Source organism: Electrona antarctica (genome assembly GCF_951216825.1).
Source record: "Electrona antarctica genome assembly, chromosome: 11".
NCBI classification, from domain to species: domain Eukaryota; kingdom Metazoa; phylum Chordata; class Actinopteri; order Myctophiformes; family Myctophidae; genus Electrona; species Electrona antarctica.
In genome coordinates this window covers 17,370,916-17,395,559 of record NC_136792.1, presented here as the reverse complement: position 1 = coordinate 17,395,559, position 24,644 = coordinate 17,370,916, and the positions used below count along the sequence as shown (strand labels likewise).

Here is a 24,644-nt window from a genome sequence, read left to right as displayed (position 1 = left end):
TATATTCACCTCGTTTCGTCCCGTTTGTACCGTGCCAGGTCGTGCCGCGCCCGTTCGCGCAATTCTCGTCTTTGCATTGACTAGTTTGTAATCACGCCGCTCTAACCATCCAAGTCTGAACGCACCTTAACATCTCTTTTGTCCTCACTGTCCGGGTGGGGGGTTGGCCGCGTTGCCTGTCCTCTTGTACACATGCAGATCAGGAATTCAATCCCCATGACGATTATAAAAACATTTCGTCTCTGGCTAGCGCCCCTAAAAAAAGCACAGTAGGCCTATGCAGCATTACATATGGCGAACATGATGTCCTACAGAAATGTATGACTCACTTCAACATTGCTTTGGAAGTAATGCCACTGCTTAAATTGAGTGGGAACAAAATACCCAGGGGGCAAAGGGGGTTGACCTGCATTTGTCATAACATACAAAGTTGTCCACCAGAAATAATATCTATGACCCCATAGGATCACAACATATATGGACAACTCGGTCAATTTTGTTGCGAAAGTCCAATATGGCCACCCCCAATATTAGCCCCTATTAGTTATAATGGGGGGTGGATAGGGCAAAATCTTAAACTGAGAGATATTTCCACGAAACTTCTCAGGTTGATCAATGATATAAATACGAACATTTTTTGTATTGCAAGTTTCCATGAAATCCAATATAGCCGCCACAATATGGCCACCACAATATTAGCACCAAAGAAATATAGTTTTGGCTCTAACTTCTGAACCAGATAAGCTAGAAATGCAAACTTGATGTCTATTTCATGGTTTCTGACCATGAGAGACTCAATGGAATACCTATTTTCATTATTGGGTGTGTCTGGACCCTTATTGTGCATATTTACAAGATGGTGGCCACCCGAAATAGTGCTTTACCATGATTTCTACCATGATTGTTGACTGTTTTGGCAAACACAAGCAATATTAATCCATTGGCTAAGATTCATGGCACAGAAGGAACATATTTTCTTGAGCTTGCATATTGTCAAAATGGCTGCAAACATGAAAAAGAAAAGAGACATTACATTTCCTGTCAGATCCTATTACCCAGGGGGGCAAACCACCCCTTTTTGGATACCTGCATTTGCCATAACATCAAAGGTTGTCCACCAGAAATATCTATGACCAAATAGAATCACAACCTATATGGACACACTGGTCAATTTCTTTGCAGGAAATCCAATATGGCCACCACAATATTAGCCCCCATTAGCCTATAATGCGGGTGAATAGGGCAACATTTTTAACTGAGGGATATTTCCACGAAACTTCACAGGTTGATCAATGATATGAATACCATAATGGTTTGTATTGGAAGTTTCCATGATATCCAATATGGCCACCACAATACTAGCACCCAGAAAATAGGTTTGGCTCTAAATTCTGAACCAGATGAGCTATAAATACAAACTCATGGTTTCTAACCACGAGAGATATATAAATATTTTAGCCATAAGTATTATTGTTCTGGGGTGTTTCTTTGCAGAAAGACATCCCTCTGGCTGTATTTTGGTTTTGTTCTACTGTTTCTGTTGGCATTTCCTCTGTTTATGTTGACAATCATCCCTGGCAGGGACGTGCATCGCCAAGCCGGACATCCCTTCACTGAGTATGGATGGTCTCAGTGATGGTCCCCTGTCCATCTAGAGCCAGCCTGGCCTATGCCAGAAAATCTGTTCATGTGCCAGGGACTGGAGACAAGATGCAGCAGGAGCTTCACTCCATTCCTGACTGGGGATGCATCGCCATTATTTTGGACTCTGGCTGGCATCCTGTCATGAAAGGACGCGATGAGAGAGATCAATGTCCCTGGACAGCCAAACTTGCCAGGGATCTGCCACAGGCCCTCACGATTGACTGTGTGAAAGGCCTTGGTGAGGTCGACAAACACCATATAGAGACCCTTCTGCTCTCTGCACTTTTCTTGCAGCTGGCAAATGGAAAAGATCATGTTAAACCACATTGGGATCCAGGGACAACATTCTCAGCATGGCTGATTAGCCGGTTGAGGATGCTTCTTGTTAAGATCTTTCCTGTGATGTTCAGGACTCAGGAGGGCTATACCATGATGGTTATCGCAGTATGCCCTGTCCCCTTTCCTCTTGTAAACATGCACTATGGATGCGTCCTTGAAGTCTTGAGGGACTTCCCCCTATCCAGATTACCTGGTACAGGTGCCATGCCTCCATTCTTGTAGATGTCTGCGGGCAACCCATCACATCCTGGTGCCTTTCCAGAAGTGGTTTGTTGGAGTGCTTTCACTGTCTCTGCACTGGTGGGGGTCAGCCAGATCAGCTTTGATTGGCAGCTGGGGTATCGTGGCAATATCCTCTTCGGAAATGTCACTCTTGTCAGTGAGCAGGACACTTGTCAGAGGAGCGGACTGGAGTTGAGCCAGTGGTTTTGGGCCCATAAAGAGCACACAGAATGATGCATGCATCTGAGACATTCCCAGTCAGGAATGGAGTGAAGCTCCTGCTGCATCTTGTCTCCAGGCCAGGCTGGCTCTGTAGATGGACAGGGGACTGCATTCCCGTCACTGAGAGACCATCCAGACTCAGTGAAGGAAGGGATGTCCGGCTTGGCGATGCACGTCCCTGCCAGGGATGATTGTCAACATAAACAGAGGAAATGCCAACAAACAGTAGAACAAAACCAAAATACAGCCAGAGGGATGTCTTTCTGCAAAGAAACATCCCAGAACAATAATATCTTTCGTGGTTAGAAACCATGAGTTTGTATTTCTAGCTCATCTGGTTCAGAATTTAGAGCCAAACCTATTTTCTGGGTGCTAGTATTGTGGTGGCCATATTGGAAAAAACTGAAGTTTTGTGGAAATATCCCTCAGTTCAAAATGTTGCCCTATTCACCCGCATTATAGGCTAATGGGGGCTAATATATTGTGGTGGCCATATTGGATTTCCTGCAAAGAAATTGACCAGTGTGTCCATATAGGTTGTGATTCTATTGGGTCATAGATATTTCTGGTGGACAACCTTTGATGTTATGGCAAATGCAGGTATCCAAAAAGGGGTGGTTTGCCCCCCTGGGTAATAGGATCTGACAGGAAATGTAATGTCTCTTTTCTTTTTCATGTTTGCAGCCATTTTGACAATATGCAAGCTCAAGAAAATATGTCCCTTCTGTGCCATGAATCTTAGCCAATGGATTAATATTGCTTGTGTTTGCCAAAACAGTCAACAATCATGGTAGAAATCATGGTAAAGCACTATTTTGGGTAGCCACCATCTTGTAAATATGCACAATAAGGGTCCAGACACACCCAATAATGAAAATAGATATTCCATTGAGTCTCTCATGGTCAGAAACCATGAAATAGACGCCAAGTTTGCATTTCTAGCTTATCTGGTTCAGAAGTTAGAGCCAAAACCTATTTTTTTGGTGCTAATAATGTGGCGGCCATATTGTGGCGGCCATATTGGATTTCATGGAAACTTGCAATACAAAAAATGTTCGTATTCATATCATTGATCAACCTGAGAAGTTTCGTGGAAATATCTCTCAGTTTAAAATTTTGCCCTATTCACCCCCCATTATAACTAATAGGGGCTAATATTGGGGGCGGCCATATTGGACTTTCGCAACAAAATTGACCGAGTTGTCCATATATGTTGTGATCCTATGGGGTCATAGATATTATTTCTGGTGGACAACTTTGTATGTTATGACAAATGCAGGTTTCCTAAAAAAAGGGTGGTTTGCCCCCTGGGTAAAATGTTGTTGGGCTGTACTAACTTGATTTGCGTCAAATGCAAATCCACTTTTCAAATGCATTTTGTGGTTGAACAATCAGAAACACTAAACAGGTTTTCAAAGAGATTTTTCATGCCAGGCGAGTACAGGTGGTGGTCCACTCAGAACCCCACACCCCATGAGACGACAAAGGCATGCATTTTCATTCCTATGGGTGAGTGTCGTGCGCTACGCAGAAAGGGGCGAGTAGCCAATTCGCTTCCCACTAATAGTTCTGCTTTGGTGTTTTTCCCCTCTCTTTTTTCTCAGTGTTTTTCAAATGGAGTTAGGGAGGCAGCTGCCTGCCTTGCCTCTATGTTAATACGCCTCTACGTCGTCCATCTGTCTTTGTACAGCTAATCTTCAGCACATGTTAGCCTGGTCGCTACCAAACTGTGTACACACACTCCCTGGATGCCAATTCAGAACCTCTGCACCAACATTTTCAGATGGGCCTGTCATGAGGCCGATTTTAGTCATGCAAAACTATTGTCTATAAGTCCGACCGCCGTGGATATGTCCCATTTTCCATATGCCATCCTGATTGGCTAAGATTTTTTCCAAAGTTTTCGGGATTGGTCCGTTTTGAACAAATTTCCTAAAATCATGAACATAACGTGCAATTTCCTTGAGATTTTGCATGCACATTCCCACTAGTCACCCTTTTCACCTCGGCCTGTTATAGCACCACCAGAAGTTAGATTTTTGCGAAACACATTTTTGGATTAACGCTGAGGAGGGCCCATCTGGCCGAGGCACGTCCATTGTCCATCAGAGGTAGATGAACCATCTGAAAGGGATTTTTTTTGTGTGCTGGCTATTTGAGCCTTGCACCTATAATGCTGCATTCACAGGCAGACGCAAAGATACAGTCTACCATTCATTCAGTCAATGGAAGCCAGCGACATGAAGATACAAAGATGCATCCGACGTTTGTACCTGCTGCAAAAGCTACAAAGCTACAATTGTAGCTGCAATTACACATGCTACTATGGATGCACGCTTGGTGACGTCAACGACCATGTGAGCAACAGATTTTACAAAGCGACAACGCAACAAATTTAGCTGTCATCTTTCCATCTGCCCATATGAACGCAGAAGTCTTCAAATTTGGAGTGTTACGGGTTTTCTGCTTTTGCAGTTTCTCTTTCTCTTGGAACAAAATGCCCCAATTAATGAAGGCAAGCCGTGAAGACGACATGGCACCCTTAATAACCTTGGCCTATTATAGCGCCACCAGGAGGCCAAAATAACTTTCCTCACCCGGTGGAGACCTGTGCTCTGAGGAACACTTTTTCTAGTTCATTGTGGAATTGAGGCAGCCAACCAACGTGCTTAATTTGTCACGAAAAAGAGACTTTTTCAAATGACAATGTCCATGACACAATTATCTGAGGAACTTGCATCAATTATTTACACCTTCTTATCTCTCATTTGTATTAAACATCAAACTGTTTACACTAGTATATCAGCACAGTGCCACCCTTTTTAATTATCAGATTAAATTAAATTATTTATAGTTTCGGTCGAGAGCCTGGAAAAGCCACAGGACGTGTGTGTGGTGGCTAGAGTGGGCTATTACTAGCCACTGCTAAAGGCCGCCACACGTGTGGAAGCTAACAACGGGTTGTAACACCGTTAAAGACCGTCACACGTTCGAAAGTCTTGAGGCCACCGAAGGTTCGTGTGGAAGCAAAAACTGGCTGTTGCTAGCCACGTTACAGACCGTCACACAGGTAGCTTATGGTAGACGCAGGCGACCAAGCTAGCTAGGGCTGTACCGGCCCGTTATGCTAAGCTAAGCTACCTAACCAAGTTAGTATTAACCCAGTAAGAGAAGCGGCCTCACCGTATCTCTCTTCGCAGATGCTCGTGGCGTCTTGCGGGTCTTGAAGCCTCGGTAGAACGGCACTTTCCGCGGCAACGAGAAACTCGTACCGAACAGGAGACTTCGCTGCTTTGTGTTGTACACATGGGAAGAAACAAACTAATGAAGACGCAGGGTGATGACGCGCTGTTATACCGGTGCGCCGGCAGGCGGAGTCAGTGTCCTTGCGTCTTAAAGTCCCAGACAATTATTGTCTGTCAGCTTATAAATAAATGCTTCTGTGTTCACACCAGGAGGCGCAAACTCCCATAAGTGAGCAGCCTTGTGAAGCTGATTATTAGAACCATAGTGTTTACTGGGTAGGGCTAGGCTAGAATATCTAATCATGATGTGTTTGCATTGTAAAGCCTGGTGAATAATTTGAGCATTCCACTGGGTTCACACAAAAGTGCAACTGCTTCCTATAAGGGGGAGGCGTCATAAGGCGTCCTGTGGCACTGGGTGAGTTAATATACTATGACCAAACAAACAAACTGCTGTGAGTTATAAGTTAAGCTGACTTTTAGCAGGTTTGTTTCAGGACAAGACATGACAGTGATTCCCATTTTTGGAATAGAAAATGAATGACTGACTAAACAGAGATCCTCTGCAAACTCGCTAATCCTGCTTTCTGGGATGCAACTTTGTTGTGGTTCAGTGTTTACAACATCAAAACAAACCTTTACAGCCACAAAACAGAAAATACAATTCTAATGTACCTGTCATTTAGTCTTTGTTTCTTTTCAAAAATAGCAGATTTACACACAAAACCCTTGTACATTAACTTGTAGATCAGCTATTATTTTATTGGGTTTTTTCAATTAAATTTGATTAAAGTGTCAAATCACAACAAGTTGTCTCAAGACACTTTACATGTAGATTATCTCTGGTCCATAGCCTTACTGCTCTTGCTGCCGTTGCATTAAGGCTATGCCACTCTACTCTACTTAGTGGTAAAAAAAAATCCCTTTCTGGCCAAAAATGTTGTATGTGGTGGGGGGTTCAGAGTGTGTCCACTAAGGAAAGTAGGCTTTCTAATTATACAAACCGCCTTTGTTTTGGTGAGTAGGTAAAAAGTTTTTTATATTTACGCTATAGACGAGAGGCATTAGAGCTATGGCTGGACCAGAGCTACATGTAGATCAAAGGACCGACAGAGATCCCACCCTGAGCAAGCAGTTTTGCGACAGTGGTTTAAGAGGTTAATGTAGCTAAATCATGTTACTTCTATTTTAGTGAGAGGACCACGACGGATCGCCAATCAAATTCCAGATGAGATCCTGCAAGACCCAGAATTACAGGATGCCATCCGAGCCTTGCCTGCAAATTATAACTTTGAGATCCACAAGACGGTGTGGCGAGTCAGACAAGCCAATGCTAAGAGAGGTGAGGTCACACTCCCCAATACACATGTTTCATTTGGCAGATTGATAAAGTGGTTAGATTGATTTTCTCTGCTGTTCAGCCAATTTCTTGGATTGAAAGTTGGACAGTTTAATTTAGCAGCTCGAGGCAGCATGTCTAATTGTGCTTTCTTGGATCACTGTTTTCAACAATAATACAAACTATTTTAGTATTTGCCAGACATTGGAAATTTTACAAGCATAATCATATTCTGCACTGGTCAAAAGATATTGAGCATGATTTTTTTTTTTTTTTTAAACAATATTTATTGACATTCTTTTTCAATTATATAAAACATTACAGTTATAGCTCTCTTGTTAAATAAAATGTCCAGAAAAAACAAACATAACAGATACACAAATACAATACAAATACAATGACAACAAATAAATAAAAAAACAATCATAACAAACACAACTCAACAATAAGATATTGAGCATGATAGTCATGATATGAACTCATTCACTTCCAGAGTAAAACATAAATAATCCACCCACCACTGCCAGCGGTTTTTGTTTTCCTTTTAAGCAGTCGATTTTTTCCTTCCTTGCCTTTCCCATCAAGTTTGTGGTTAAAGATAACTAAATGTGAATGTCCATAATAAATTGTATTTTTATAGCTCTTTTCCAAGTGCTCAAAGCGCTTTACAATGGTTAATTCATTCATACATTGGGAGGTGAAGCGGCGAACAGTCGACACCAATGGTGGCAAGCTCACACCGACCAACTCATTGGAGGCAATGTAGGGTTCAGTGTCTTGCCCAAGGACACTTCGACATGTGGACAGGAGGAGCCGGGAATCGAACCGCCGACCCAGGGATCATTGGACGACCTGCTCTACCTCCTGAGCCACAGCCACCCGCCGTCCATAGTCAGTGATATTCATAAGTTGCTATGTAATTGAGACTAAAACAGTAGGCTATTTACCAGAATCAAAGACAAGCAGGAGAAGGGCACACACCAACATTTATGAGGTACTAAAGGCCTAAGGCGATGAACAATGAAAAAGAAGAAAAAGGCTGCACACTCATAGCCACGATGCTGGAAATGTAACAGAAACCAACGTTTGGACCTGTGAGGCCTTCTTCAGGCATTTCACTGTCTAATAGACGTCTAAAGGGCCGTCTAAAAATGGGTTAAAAAAAACTGAAAATGAAAGTTTAACCCATTTTTAGGTGCATGTCTAATAGCCGTCTATTGCTCAGTGGTACATTTATAGAATGCAGTAATAAATAGAGAAACAGAGTAAGAGAATATAACAGCATGAGTAGTAGGCCCTACACCAAGCCAGGGAAAACAATAACGGCATGTTTAAATATTCCTTGAACCATTTTCGGAATCTTAGCCTACTGCACACAATTAAAGACCCTGCTTCACACATGAGAATTTGTCTAATTTGCTTTGAAGACTAATAATTGGTCTCTGCATAATTCCTCTTTGGCTATTTCCTGTTAAGCTGAGCATGACTGAGTGTTTCAAGGGCTGCCTTCAGCCTGAGGAAAGGCAAAATTGTTCCTGACTAATGTTAATGTCCAAATGCATATAGAGTCTCATGCTGTTGGGGAGTTTGCAGGTGGTATGCCTGGACAATTCAATCTTCTTCTTTTTGTTGTTGTTGCCCATGTCCATGCCCCAAGGGTGGTGTTAGGTTTACGACAGCCTGTCTGGCTTTTTTTTTTGCTGTGATGTTTTCATTAAACCACAATATCTCTCTTGTGACTCAAGAGTCTGCTGCTGTCTGTCCCCTTCCCATCCTTTGTGTCCATCTGTTCCTTTGTCAATCTTTGAACTCTTTGAATATCACCATGTTTATACTGTAGTGGTAATGTAGTCACTCTGTTGTAAGTGGCTCTATTAACAACAATATTTTACTGTAGGTTGTTTTGATACAATATATTTTGGCTAAGGTTGTGTGTACCTTCATACATTCATGTGCATACTTATATTAAAATTAGGGTAAGGTAGGGAAAGTGATATATTTTTGAGTGGTGCAACCACTCCAAGGAACAGCAATGTCCTAACCTACCTATGTGACTATGTCTTATTAACCTATGTCTTAACCTATGTTTAGAGTACCAGTAGGGGCACAAGTGGCGCTGTTGTGCCAGAAACAGAGAGAGAGAGAGATAGTGTTGCACTGTTGCCTGCTAATTACAGAGAGAGAGAGAGAGAGAGAGACAGAGAGGCAGGGGGAGAGGGGAGACGGGAGTTGCACCACTCAGTTCACACGGGTGTGATTTTTTGAGTGGTGCTAGCCACTCCTATAGACAGCTATGTCTGTCCCTGTGTCTGTCTGTCTGATTTGTTGACCACCAAGTGTCACTGTTGCGCGCACACACGCACGCACACACACACACACACACACACACACACACACACACACACACACACACACACACACACACACACACACACACACACACACACACACACACACACACACAGGCCAGATAAATATTGTTATATCAATATTGTTATATATTTTTTAATCTCACCTCATAACCCTTTTCAATAGTTGCTTTCTTCTAACAGATTTGTAGAATTTTGAATGCAGTTACTGAACTCCCGATTTGTGGACAGTGAACACAATCTTGAGTCTTAATTTAACTGTGAAAGTCTTCTTTAGGAACCATGAAAGTGGTTCTGGAGAGCCCTGGAGAGGCTTTGACATGCTTCAAGGGAACTGTTTGTGTTTCTGAAGGTCTTCCAATGTCTGCACTGTTAATTATCAAAAGGTTAGCACAGCTACTATTTCCTTTCTAGACATCTTCTGCTGCACCGTCACAGCTACTCACAGTATGCTTGTCACTAGTTTGATAGAGGTTGTTTTTTTGAGTGGTGTAAACCACTCCTACAACTGGCTTTTGTGTGCAGAAAAAATGACCATGGTTGCTATGTTCAAAATAATTTCTGACGTAATTAAATCACACCCGGGTGAACAGGGTGAACATAGCAACCGTGGTCATTTTCTCTGCACACATTACGTCAGACATGATTTCATTACCTTACACCACTCAGTTCACACGGGTGTGATTTTTTATTTTGCACAAGGCCACAAGCTAATTGCAATGTGTATTTACCTATTTCTGTCTCTGTTAATCACTTTTTTGTGATTGACATTTGACAGTAGGAGTATCAGACACTGCTCCTTCTAAGCCGTAGATGTTCACTCCACACTAAACAGAGTGGATTAGGGTCCGGAATCACATTGGACTGAGGCTGATTCTAAAAATGCCTTCTAAATCCTGACCTAAGTTTTCTGAAGAACTTAAAGGTATATTCAGTGATTTTACTTAATTCAAATATCACTTATTTTTTCTTTTTCCTCCCTACTATAGAGTGTGCTGACCATATAAGGAGTTCCTCCCTGTCCCCAGTGAGCCCCTGGTTTCAGTTTTGGTGGCGGGTGGCAAAGCCTTCATCCAATCAGGATGAGAGGGGCCTTCCTCCAATCACGATCGACTGGGGGCGGCCCTTGGTGCATATGGTGTTGGCCTGTTGCACTTCCCCCCACTGTAGAGCGTGCATGTGCACATTTTGTTACCGAGGCGGACTGGGTGGTTTTCCAAATCACCCAAATCACTGAATGCTCCTTTAAATCAGAGAGCTTGAGACAGTCTCCTTAAACCACTCCCCAACAGCTAGGTTTTGTGTGTGTGTGTGTGTGTGTGTGTGTGTGTGTGTGTGTGTGTGTGTGTGTGTGTGTGTGTGTGTGTGTGTGTGTGTGTGTGTGTGTGTGTGTGTGTGTGTGTGTGTGTGTGTGTGTGTGTGTGTGTGTGTGTGTGTGTGTGTGTGTGTGTGTGTGTGTGTGTGTGTGTGTGTGTGTGTGTGTGTGAGAAAGAGAACACGGGTATATAATCTGTCTGTATATGTACCTAATTTCCAAGTTTCTGTAAAGGTGAATCACAATGCAAATACATACAGTATATGTACACTGCCTCGCATCAGCATGACACAATATGTATTGTATTTTGCATATCATATATACAGTAGTCTGCAGCTTCTTTATGGTTATCTATTATATTTTGGAGAAAATGTCCAAATTCCTAGTGAGTAAACATACCCGGCAATGACAGTAATTCAGATTCTGAAACTGTAAAATTGGACAGGGAAAACTCACTGTGATTGCTTTCCATCTATGAAATCTCATTACTGGACTGGAGTGCAATGCCATCCAGAAGTGAAGCACGTTATCTCACACTGTGCAGCTTGAGTATTCTCATCGACAGTCCAGTGAGTCAGTCAGTCCACCCGCTGGCCAATTTCTGCAAAATTACATTTGTTTTATTTTGCTCCTATAGATTTTGTCCAAACATCATGCAGATCGGTACAAATTATCTCTATGCTCATGTGATCAAAACAGATCCGTTTGAGTTTTCATATTCCGCTGGCCCACAATAACCTACCTGACCTGGTGGAGAGTCTGGAGACCTGTGTGTGCACTGAGGAGCACTTTTTCTAGTTTCTTTTCGTTTTTATGCTTTATTTCAGACAGGACCGTATAAAGTAATTATAGAACTAGAATAAAGTAATTTAACTAATTGATTTTAACAACAAATTTAAAAAACAATTATGAGGGTGGCTCAATGTATCTGTGAGCTGATCAGGAGGTTTAGGTTTTCAGCTATGAACCCCTCACACTACAGAATCATCTGGACAGTTAATCTCGAACACGCCATCGATTGTCGGGAGGGCGTTTCCAACAGAAGATCTCTATCTTGTAGTGTGAGCCCAGTTTATGGTGACACTGACTACTACTAAGTGTAATTTTGCTGTGTGTGTGTGTGTGTGTGTGTGTGTGTGTGTGTGTGTGTGTGTGTGTGTGTGTGTGTGTGTGTGTGTGTGTGTGTGTGTGTGTGTGTGTGTGTGTGTGTGTGTGTGTGTGTGTGTGTGTGTGTGTGTGTGTGTGTGTGTGTGTGTGTGTGTGTGTGTGTGTGTGTGCGCGCGCGCGCGCCTTTTGCTGTGGAGAACAGACAGCAAAAGCTCTTTGCTTCTGTCAGCTATGGTTGTGGCGTGCTTGGAAACCTTTCCCTGTTAATAAACTCGCCCTTTCCATGGTCTGTCTCTGTCCGTCTATTGTTTACACGGGCCCTTTGTGATCCCGTAACCTTTCATTAGAGAAAGACATGCTCTCTCTACTCCTCCTCGCTACTCCATCCATCATTCCATCTCATGACCATGCTTCCTCCCCTCTCTCCTTGGCTGTTTAGTTTGTCCCAGCTTTTATTGTTTAATGCTGCTTGGCATTGGAGTTTGGAAATTCTATCAAGTATGGCTGTGTGGTGGTATAATTTGTGTGCTGAATTTGATGTCCCTGAATTGTTAGGTCTATTGAAGGATTGATAGCTTTATGAACGCAAGGTGTGACAGTGACAAATGGTTGATTGCAACAAAGCCCCTGTCCCCAGAAACTGGGCTCAGCTCCATGGACTTCATTGTATGGTGAAACCTGAATGCTGACATTTCACTGTATTGCATGCACAGCATGTGTGGGTTCCGGTTGAATCCCAAACAAATTATGACATTTAATGGCCCAAAGAGGATTTGTAAAGCAATGGACTGTTAATGAGAGACTTGGACCATACAGTACATCAGTACTACAATGTTTATAATCCCTTTTCTGAGAATAAAGGATGCATACGAGTGCATACATAACGAGTGCTTTCCTTTAGCACAATATTCATGTTGAGTGCTTCCCTTTAGCACAATATTCATGGTGAGTGCTTCCCTTTTAGCACAATATTCATGGTGAGTGCTTCCCTTTAGCACAATACGTACGTACTACGTAGTCGTGGTGGATGTCTCGGACAGACCTACAACACTGCTGCCTTCATGAGCGCCAGTGAAATGACACACAGGCTGGTGTTGTGGTTGCCGTTCAAATGGAAAAAAACACACCATTTAATAATATTTAAGAAACTGGTGTTCAACATAACTGGAGTGGGGGGGGGTGGGGTGGGGGGTGGGCAGAGGAGTGAAAACTAAACACGTGCGGACGTCTCCGAGGCTACAGGAGTAGTCTACAGACAGTGGTAATGACTGAAACCCATTTCAAACAGCGTATCTTACAGCCAAAGCCAAACTTTTCAGTAGCGTAGCCTACTGAAAAGTGTTGATTCAAAACGGCTGTAACCAATTAAAGCCAAGTGCGCATCGCAAAGCCAGCGGTAAAAGTTAACCTTTCTCATAGCTCCGTTGCGCATATTTCTACTTCTCACTAGCAATAAGCTAGCTCTGTGTGTGTGTGTTGTGTGAGGACTGTGAGGACTAAGAGTTAAAATGCCGGTTTTTGTTTGTTTGCTGACACAACTGGAATAATAGCTATATTATTCTTAGATTTTTATATATTAATTAGAATTAATTTGCCTCCTGTGTGAATGGAATAGGTTAGGTGTACGCTACTGTACCCGGAGAGCCAAATATTTTCTGAGGTGGTACTTGGTGAAAAAGGTTGAGAACCACTGCGCTATAAGACCCCATGGATTTCAAGTACCGGTAATCGTCTATATTCAATGGATTTATGGTATTTTTGTGGCGATCAAATGGATTCCACATTTGTGTTGTGTCATGGAGAGAGACAGGTGAATACAGGGTGACTTCACTGACTTTAATGGGGCTGTAGAAGACAAGAGGTGTAATAACACAATTGAGCTGATCGTTTTAGGTCATATTTCCTACAGCCCTTCAGTCAGACAGATAATCCAGCAGTAATGTAGTGGCAGAGGGGGAAATTGCCCTAAAATATCACTCTTGGCTGTCAGTGAAACACACTGAGCTAATGGCAGAAACTGTGTATAGGTCTGCTTTCTAGGATGTATTAAATAACATGTTGCTGTCACTCACAGCATAATTGTCTAACCTTCTATCTGTTCTCTACTTCTACCTGTCTCCCTGGCTGTCTCTACTCTCCAGTGGCTTTGCAGCTTCCGGAGGGCCTGCAGATGTTTGCCTGTGTCATTGCTGACATCATTGAGAGGTAAGTGTAGCACTGTTCCTCAGCAGTCAAGATAAGGAAATGGAGAAATATGTTTCAGTCTGTTTGTTTAAAGTTTGCTGGAGTTTGTAAGTGAGTAGCTTGCTGAACTCGAGTCGGCACCATGTGAACTTGAACTGGCATGGCCACCCCCTGTACCGATTAGAAGAGCCAGAGTGTTATCATAATTCCCTGCTCTCAGCCCTATCAGGGACTGCACAGAATATTAGACATGATTGCACTGCAAGAAGACCGACCAGATATCACTGCTTCACTTACTCACAGTTGGAGGAGGGCAGAGACATTCTTCTTCTTAATTACATTTTGTTTCAGTCTGCATACTGTAGAAGCTAGTGCACTAAAACACTTCAACACGCACGCACGCACGCACTTGCTGTCTAATCATTTGTCTTGTGTTCAGTTTCTGTCTATACTGCGGATACCAGATTTGTGCATCAGGGATCGATCAGTAGAATGATGCATTGAACCACAAAAGGTATTCTTGTGTGTTGGTCTCTTGACGACCAAGAAAAATATTTGCCCTCTGTTTCCATTTTTCTTCTCTGTTGTTGGTTTCCATCGTCTCATTTCAACCTTCAGTTGGCTCCTCTCTCCTGGGAACAGTGTGTGCTACTGCTAAGTGTTTTCTCAAAGAAAATGGCCATATCATTCAACATCCAGTCCAGAGTGGATTCCTTTCATAGGTGTCTGGTCAATGCTAACGTGATTACCAGATGGACAGAGTGATGGAGTAGTGATTGGTGGAGGTTGCCATAAGATAGTTTTGGTCAAGTCGGATATTTGATTATTTACAGGAAACTTGGATCACGTTGGTTTGTCCATGCTATTCCTGTTCTCCCCATGCTAGGCTAGGGTGTCTATATGAAGACATGAGCGCTTGAAATAAACTCACTAATGAATCGGCTGCATCAAGTCTGGTTTACCTCTGCATGCATTTGCTCTGAAACGCTCTACATATCATTGACTGAGGCACAGTTCCAAAGTCAGAGTCTTTTACATTCAGAAGGCGTATAAGCTACTTGGTGCATTCTGGTATTTTAAACACGTCGTTTAGTAATTTATTTGCACTGACAGAGTTGGTCTGGCGGAGTCCCTGATATAACGGTTGGACCGATTTATCGGTCGGGGTCTACTTGTGACCTGCAGTGAATTATAAACCTGTGGTTTTCACACAGAGCATTAACGTCTGTGTGAAAGGGGTATTTGTCATACTCACACAACCCACAGCAAGCATTTAAATGTGTGAAGGGGATGTGGGAATGAGACAAATGCCTGTTGATAGGGCCCAGTCTTATCAGTAACACCACTATCTGTCTGAGGGCTGCCACTTGCTACCATGGCTTTGACCTCCCCCCATCGACATGAAGCAGTGTGGTTCAGAGACCATTGGTCCTGGAGTTAGCTAAATCCGCCCAATCTCTTTTAATGAGAGCAATTACTGGAAGCTAATTGCTTTTCTCACTGTCTTCACACCTCTTCATTCTGTCTCTTCTCTCACTATTACCCTCTTCACACCAATATGAGCATGTATCGGGGTTGTTTAAGCGTCGCAGTCGCAGTCCCCCTTTCAGTCCCCCTTCCATGACGACGCCAGGCCCAGGAAATGATTCCCAATGCATTTTTCCCATAGACATTTCAAAAAGTATTTATTTAAAGACGGTTACGCCGCAGACAAAGCCAACTCGAGTCGTGACAAATCATGACAATAAACATAATATTTTGGACCAAACAAATAATCACAAAAAGTGTTGTAACCTGCCATTTTCTTCTTTCTAATTATTTGTTTTGCAACTCGAGTTGGCTTTGTACGAGGCTTAAAAGGTCTTTAAATAAATACTTTTTGAAATATCGATGAGGAAAATGAACGGGGAATTTGCTGGGCCCTGGTAGGGGGCGGGACTGCGACGCTCTATTTCAAAGCAGTTTATTATTGTTGAAAGACCTAAAGCAGCTGTTGAATGAATACAAAATATGGCGTTGGCCATGTTCAGATATGGATTCCGTCATTCCGTTACATTTTCAGGAAACTAATTAACATAAGTTGCCGGCATAGGCAGTAAGAGAGGAGTTCTCACATGTATTATTTTCCTGTACAGTTTGCGGTATGTACCATTCTCATTCTAATGTATTCTGGTCGAGTACAGTACTTTCTATTCACGTGAGATATGACAGTAAGCACGCATTTTGGTGATGAGAATGATCAATGCAGCATCCATGTCCATCCATCTGCAAGCTGGCAGATGGCTGTAATTTACTTAATCCATTGAAATAAAAAGTTGGTGAGTTTAAGTGTAATGCTTAATTGGGTCGTCCACTCACAGTTAACAGTCTTTTGTATTGAGTTTGTGCTTGAAATGTACTGTAATTCTGCAAACTGTTAATAAATATTTCAATCAATCAATCAAAAAAGTTGGACTAGTTGTGGCATGCAGGGACCGGTGCATTGTAAAAGTAATGAGACATTTTAACTACTAATAGCGGAGTCTAGTTGAAAATTGTGATGATGCCAGGTCTGGTCAGGGTCTTTAGGGCTGCATGCAGATGACCTTATGCTACCCTGCTTAAATCCAGAATGACCGGAGGGTCTCCGGGGTTGTGGGCCTGTGCCAGTCACTACCACTCCCACAACCAATTATCACTCAGGAGACAGGACTTGGATCCATATCAAAATGCGGATCAAAGGGCTAAGCTGTCCACTGAGTAAGTAGCTTTGGTGGGATGGAATACTAAGTCCTAACGATGGCAGGCTTCTTTGCATCATAGCCCTGCTGCTTGCAGTTTATACATGCATGGCCAAAATATATGCCTGACAGGCACGCACGCACGCACGCACGCACGCACGCACGCACGCACGCACGCACGCACGCACGCACGCACGCACGCACGCACGCACGCACACGCACACGCACACGCACAGTTTTGGACATAAAGTGGCAGTTGGCACATTGTACAAACACTCTTTATTCTCTCTCTCTCCCCTCGCTCTGTCAATATTTATCTATTCTAAATCCATCTCTCTCCCTCTCTCTGTCTCACTCCCATCATCAAACCCCTCTCTCTCATCATCAAACCTCTCCCTCTCTCTCACACACACACACACACACACGCACACGCACACATGCACACACACACACAATAAATATATAACATATACTCAACTATTGTGAAGCACGGCCAGGAATGGTATCCACATTTTTTGGAACTTAGCTTGTGTATTCTGTCCGTTGATTTGTTCCAGCGATAGAGGTAATTCTTCAATTATTTTTAGTAAGGCATACATGGTAAAACATAAAATAAGGTTCAGTTTGTGTGTATCTTATATTTATTTGTTTGCTTGTTCATTGTAGTTAAAAGTTATTTTCATATATTGAAGTTATACAGACTACTTTTCTTCTATCTATGCATGTGTTTAATTCAAAACAAAATCGGATCAGCATCAGACCTAAAACTTGCATTGGTCGTGGGCCATGGGCCTTATTCACTCCTGTTCCTCCATTTCAACTAGGTTGTACATACAGCAGTTTCCAAGTTCGGTGTTGGGCAGTAACGATGTACATGTAAAAGTAACGTGTTACTGTAATTACTGTATTACCTTTCCCAGTAGAGAGTAATATGACAAATTACTATAATAATTTGAGTAATTGGAAATATGTGCTCCTCAGAGCACAGGTCTCCACCCAGGCTCTAGTTACTTAGGACAAATCAAGAATGGTTCTTTTTTCACTGTAGGAATGTTTTGAATCATACCATCACACAACTTGAATAGATAGTGTTTTGTTTGAAGGCCATGCACAGTTGTACACAGACCCCTCCACTTCTCCATTTCATCCATCCATCCGTCAAAATAGGCTCAATCAATTCCAAGCAGGTTTAATCATTTCTGTAATGGTGGCAGCAGCAGCGGCAGCCTTTGGCTCACGGCCTCCCAGGGTAAATGTCAGTGCTACAATTATGATGGAGTCTGGCAGAAGCCTGTAGCACCTCCTTGCCCTCGCCTCACCACTCTTTCTCTTCACACCCACAGCACAGCTGAGCTGTAGGTAACGGAAGCTGTGTGTGTCTGTGTGCATAATGCCGCCGCCGTCTGTCTCGGGCTCCTTTTGATAAGGACCTCACACTGAGCTTGGATAGAACCGGGCCCACGGCTCCATGTTCTGACTAATGAGCTTTCCTTCCAGCCATACCCCATGTTGAACTCATAAGAGCCTCTCATCAATGGTCACCCACCCACAGCCTCTTAAGAAACATGTCACTATAGTACCAGCCAGACCTCCCATTGTTCAATATCACTGCCTCGCTCACAACCCACAGCTTTCATATGAAGTATACTTCATAGTCACAATGTACAGGGGAGGTGCTCAGGAATGAAGTTTCAGGCTTTTACTATGACTACTGCAGCTAGCATAGGGAGGGACTGCTCCTTGTCTCTGTGGTGGTTTGAGCAGTGTTAACCGCTCCATGGTGTGGCTTTGTGTGTATGTCTTGTCTATTTATTCCCCCATTCAAGACAGAGTCCAGTTGTATGTCTATTTATCTCCCCCTGTGACATCATCATTAGACATCCACACCATGACAAAAAATAATCTAACGAGTGTGATTTCTTTCCTGATGTAGAGGCAGTGGTGTTGAAGAGTGTAATGTGAATCAGCCACACGTGTGTCCCTGGAGGATTACCAAGATACCGACATTGCTAAATCTATATCAAATGTCTCCACCTGGACAGAGTCAGACTGTAAAAAGTAATAGGTGGTTATACTTTGTGTAGTATATTGGGTTGTCGGGTAACACCTTGGAAATTGCCCAAGCTGTCGTGTAAATGCAATTCAGGCTCTTCTGAGATATAAGAAAAATGGGTTATATTCTCCTCTCCTCGACCTCTTCATATCTCGGACAAGAGTGAATGAATCAGTCAGACGGTCTGATCTGGTTTAGGAGTCCAAAGGTCTACCCTTTAACACCCCAAATAAAATCGGACTAGTTGGTGAAGAAACCACAGCGGGGAACTGACTAGTCTGTAATTCATTCTACTTTACTCCAAGTGGGCTGCCCAGCGAAAAGGCCACCAGGCCAGTGTAATGTATTCCCCTTATTCTTGGGTATGTATGCTACAGAAAGAAACCATTGCTGCACATGTACTGTGCTCAAGGTTACCACTTCTTTCTAACCATTCTCTCTTTCTACCCAACACTACTCTACCCAATACCACTCAGACCAGCCATAATCATGCTCGTTTTGGATGGCACATTCCCGGTCACATACCCACATAATTGTACTCATAGAGACATGCATAATATTATGCACGCCGAGGGAAAGATGTGGGAGGAATATGGACATACGTTCATGTACATGGAAATGAGCTCATGGCTTTTAAAATGTCCTCCCAGTAATTGCACTGACATTGATATTCCTCTGGAAGTGAAGAGAACGAGTCGGACTAACTGCAAATTGTGAATAATAGAAAAGTACTGAGTGTGAAAACATTTATTGCAATCCTGTTTTACATAAACATTGGCATATATTGGTGCAGTGTTTCGATGCTCTCCTTCTGAAGCAACAGCAAGGATTTACAACTAGAACACAGTACATACTGTATACCTCGAGAAAGTGTCATTGTAGCTGGGCTTCTCAATGGAAAAAGGTCAACGCATCTTACTTGTACTCCCGAAATGGAGCAAGTAAAGAGTTGCCATGAGGGGATAATATCATGTTTATGAGGTGTGCAGAAGAATGGCTCAAATCTCTTGAGAGCCGTCTTGAGATGAGGGAAATATTAGACTAGAGGAGCTGAGACTGGTTGTGAAAATGAAGAGAGGGGGAGAGGGACCATCAAATGACTTGAGGGACTAAAGTGACAGATGATGTAGGACACTTTAGTGGCGAGGGGGGCATTTGCCAGACCTAACAGTAAAAGCTCTTTGTAATATTTTTTGTCTCAAAATTGTGACTACCTACTTCTAACTGGAATTATATGCTAGGGAAGGCATTGATGTTATTTTGTAAATACTCCCCCAATTTGAGCGTTTGAATGCACGTTAGATTGTGGCCAAATGGTCCCTCTGTTCTTATTTTACATTTACCTTTCGGGCTCATTTGTGACTGTTAACTGATGGATTTTAAAGTGCCCTATGAAAATGGTATTCATAAATGGGCATTTGATATGCCCTGTTGGAGTAATTCATTTCCACAAGACTAAGCGGAAATTGAATGTTTTCAATTAGCGTTTTTAGCCAGAGGCTCCAGCTTCACCTGTTCTATGAAAGCTTTGGTTTTTCGCTCTGTTCCTGAGTTAACGGCACAATAGCTTTTAATACCTCCCATTATCATTCCTTCATCTCTTTATGCTCTTACAGATCTGCCACAGTTTCAGACGGGACATTCTGGTCTTTATAGGAACAGCTTTTAGTTTCTACCCTCTGGAGGGTATAAACAAAAATGTGAGATACTTGTAATAACTATTACTGTATAATCTTATTTATTTTTACTTACACATTCAAATCCTCTGTGATAATGTATCAATTTGTAACTCCGAGAGTGTACAAATGTAACCCAAATGGACCCGTAAAGGTCCATTGTGGTTACATTTGTACACTCGCAATATACTACAGTGTACTGTAGTATATTGGATTGTGGCACTTTTATGGGTCCCTACTCCGTGCAATTCTTGATGTCGGTCCTCTTCATAGTGACTCTGTGTGCCGTAATGATCTTCTTTTGCAGGGCATCTCAAGGACCTTACCTACCTTACCTATCGTAAATATCTGTACGAGCATCGTACGTACGGAATCGGTTCCATTACATTTGGAACCGTTTCTCTTTTCTTTTTTTTTATCACACTACAATTACAATGGTTCTCTTTTTTTTAAATTCATGTACCACCATAACTCTGAGTGTACAAAGGTCCATTTGGAACCCTGTATAGCAGCGGTTCCCAAACCTTTTTGGCCATGCACCCCCTGTTACCTCCCGACCTAGCCGACGCACCCCCCACATGGAAATATAAATTCCATAAGCTATATAGAGACACATTTCCTATTTATCCACAAATATGCACATATATGAACCTGAATATGGCATATATATGCAGGATAGGCTATATTCTGCATATACTTGCCATTTATTGACATAATGTTAATATATTTAAAATAAAAACATAGCACCACCATTAGCCTTTTCATGTTGCGCACCCCCTAGAAGGCGCCCGCGCACCACAAGGGGTGAACGCACCACAGTTTGGGAACCACTGCTGTATAGGACTTGTTCAAGGGAATCATAGTGTTAAGAGTGAATCGTTGAGGAACCGGAATCGTTAGAATTCTAAAGCATCCCCTACACTACTTAGACTCTGCAATACTCACTCTCTCTGTGGGGGGAGATCCGATATAAACTAAATGGGAGAACTCCATGGGAAGAGAGAGAGGGGGGGGGGGCATGTTATGGACAGAAAGAAAGAAGTACTGTTACTATAAAGGGCCTCCTGTGCAGTAGCCTCGGCCCAGACGTTTTTATTTCCAGGGAGAAAAAAAAGTCTGGGACCAAGTCCACTTCAATTCGGCCTAGAGTAGCGCGAACGTCGATCACTCTCTGCTGATTTCTGATCGTCTTTAACCTTTGACGCACACACGTACACACACACTCCTCTCTCTCTCTGTCGCTTTAATTAATTAGTCTCATGTCGCGCAGCTGCGTCTAGATTCTCCCGGTGGATCCTGCCGGGAGCTGCCTATGCCATAGAAAGCAAGGTGGACCCCAGGCTACCTGTGCAGTGACATTTGACAAATTACTTTTTGGAAGTTTGTAATTTGTCAGGGTGCTTTTCATGTTTTGTGTGATGCAAAGCAGATATACCTGATATGTATTAGATTTGATACATACTTAACCCCCATCCTCACATCTCTTTCTCTCTCTCTCTCTCTCCAACCTCCGACATCCTCCTCATCTTTTTGTCTCACTTTGGTTTGCACTTGTCTCTGTCACTGCTTTTTCCCCTTCAGACCCAGTCTTCTCAGAGTCTTTTATTTTACACAATTACTTTCACTAGCTTCCACTAACTTCATTCTTTAAAAAAAAGAAAATAATGAGGTTTCCTCTGCTGAATTACACTCCTACCTAGGGAGAGGAGTCTTTCCCTATGGCAAATATGCCAATACGCTCTCTGTCTGTCTGTCTGTCTGTCTGTCTGTCTGTCTCTCTCTCTCTTTCTCACAAGCCAAATTCCAATACCCAAAATATCGGTCACTCTCACTCGCTCACTCCAGCATGGGGATGTTACAGTGGAATTGGTGACCTGCTGAAATATGTGACAATTGTGTAGACAATCACATAATGTCAGTGTCTGAATGTTAATCGTTGCAGTTTGTTCATTAGCAGAGTTCAATCTAGCTGTATTCAGGCCACATATTTAAAGACCTCCATGTAAGTGTGAGCGAGTGGCCGGGATTTTGGGTATTGGAATTTGGCTTCTCTCTCCCTCCCTCCCTCTCTCTCTCTCTCTCTCTCTCTCTCTCTCTCTCTCTCTCTCTCTCTCTCACACAGACCTTTATTTTATTTTATTTTATTTTATTTTTTTACCTGTATTTAACCAGTAAAAAACACATTGTGCCGCCCTGCATCGACATATCTGCTTTGGTTACCGTGGCATAAACGGCCTTATACAGACAGACATACAATGCTCATAATTACAGTACCCACAAGTAAGACGCGGGAAGCGAACACAGCTCGTAAATTGCAACAATTAGAATAAATTACGTACTATTTTTTTTCTTAAGTTTTCTTTTTTTTATTTTCTTTTACGTTTTTTTATTTTTATTTTTTGTGTGTGTGTGTGTGCGTGTGCATGTGATACAGCTGTGCCCTCTGGTGGCGGGCGGGTGGTGTCACAGCGTGACACACAGACAGACAGACATACTGTACATAGTAATCGCTCACTGCATTCACAACTACCGAAGAAGCTCAAAGGGAGAACAGGAACGTCTAGTAACGCAACCAATAAAGACTAATAAATAAAAACTAAGCAACGGAATTTGCTAGTAAACTAAAAAGCAAGAGCAAGACCTGTTCTAAATTCCAATTCCTGTTCCAATGCTCACTTTTGCTCGTGTCTGAGATGTAATGAAATGAAAGATGAGCCATCATCAGGTACAGGAAATATTTTACCCACATTGCTCACATCTTTTTACGTACAAGGTGTGTGTGTGTGTGTGTGTGTGTGTGTGTGTGTGTGTGTGTTGTGTGTGTGTGTGTGTGTGTGTGTGTGTGTGTGTGTGTGTGTGTGTGTGTGTGTGTGTGTGTGTGTGTGTGTGTGTGTGTGTGTGTGTGTGTGTGTGTGTGTGTGTGTGTGTGTGTGTGTGTGTGTGTGTGAAAAACTAATAGAATACGCACATCACTTAGTAAATAGGTAAACATGTCTGTCTGCAGTGTCACACATGGAAGTGTAGCATTGCTTGTCTATACTAGTCTATACCCTCGCTGACCTGCCTGTCACCCTCCCTCTCCTGTGAGACCACTCTGCTACCCCTGCTATTTTTAGTGCTGACCGCTGGTGGTGACAGTGGAATGGCCCGATATAACCTGCTGTACAATAACATAGAGTGGGCAGGCTAGGTATGAGAAAGAACTACGTACTCCGGTCAACATTGAACTCCGTTCATACAGTATTTATCTCCGCCTTGCAGGCCAAGGACCCCCTGGGTGCTATCTGTCTGTCCGCAACTAACACCAAAGAACTCCATTCCAGAATATTTTGCACTTTGGTCAAAGACGACTATGTTATTTCTGTCCTCAGACCCACTGTTTTTATGGAATGGGACTAGCCAATCAGGAAATGTTTTTATACCTAGCTCGAAATAGTCAAGGACTGTTATTATCCATCCAGTCAATTGCCCTGTTTTGCATACACTATATATACTCAAAATAAAAGCACAAAAGGTCAGGTTACTTATTTCAAAACCTTCTTTCAGCTTAGACTGACGGTTATAATCCTCCTTTTACCATAAAACAAACCAAGGGAAGAAAAAAAAAGCCCTACGATGAATGAGTGATCAGAGAAAAATAAATCAATCATTGAATATATTATAGTAGGGAATGTGAACACATTAATTCAATCTTGAAGGCTACATTAATCCATGTATTGATCAAATTATGCGCAGTACTGAAATATTGTAGAGTAGTGATGTGCTGTGTATCGTTTTTAATGAGTTTCGTTGTGCTCAACGTGTGCTCATCTCTAGTCATGGTCTGTGAGGACGATTTTTACACAAACTCCAACTCGTTTCAATATTTTACTGAGTTTTCTTGCAGGGTGTACTGTCTGGAAGAGTTACCTACATTACTACAATATTAAAGAATAACACCACTCACAGAACAGTCCTTAAAGACCTAGTGAAATAAAAAATACTGGCATTTTAATTTGAAGTTTCACTCTGAAACGGAAAGCTGTTTGTTGTCTCCACCAGGCCGAAGGCATGGGGAGAGAGTATGTTTTGCACTCCGTCCGTCCGTCCGTCCGTCCGTCCGTCCTTCCTTCCGTCCGTCCGTTACCAGCTAATCTCCGCCACCGTTGGCCCGATCCATGCCAAACTTTGCACACACACTCCCTGGATGCCAACGACGAACCTCTGCCC

The 24,644-nt window shown here is 42.6% G+C and overlaps 1 protein-coding gene across 1 annotated transcript in view; it reads left to right on the top strand.

Moving 5' to 3' along the window:
• The window catches only part of dph1 (diphthamide biosynthesis 1), a 78,555-nt gene that overhangs the window by 3,591 nt on the left and 50,320 nt on the right, over positions 1–24,644 (top strand). Inside the window, exons 2-3 of the mRNA XM_079513517.1 lie at positions 6,865–7,014; positions 13,944–14,007. Of these exons, the coding sequence (XP_079369643.1) occupies positions 6,865–7,014; positions 13,944–14,007 (214 nt within the window). The remainder of the gene's footprint in view (positions 1–6,864; positions 7,015–13,943; positions 14,008–24,644) is intronic.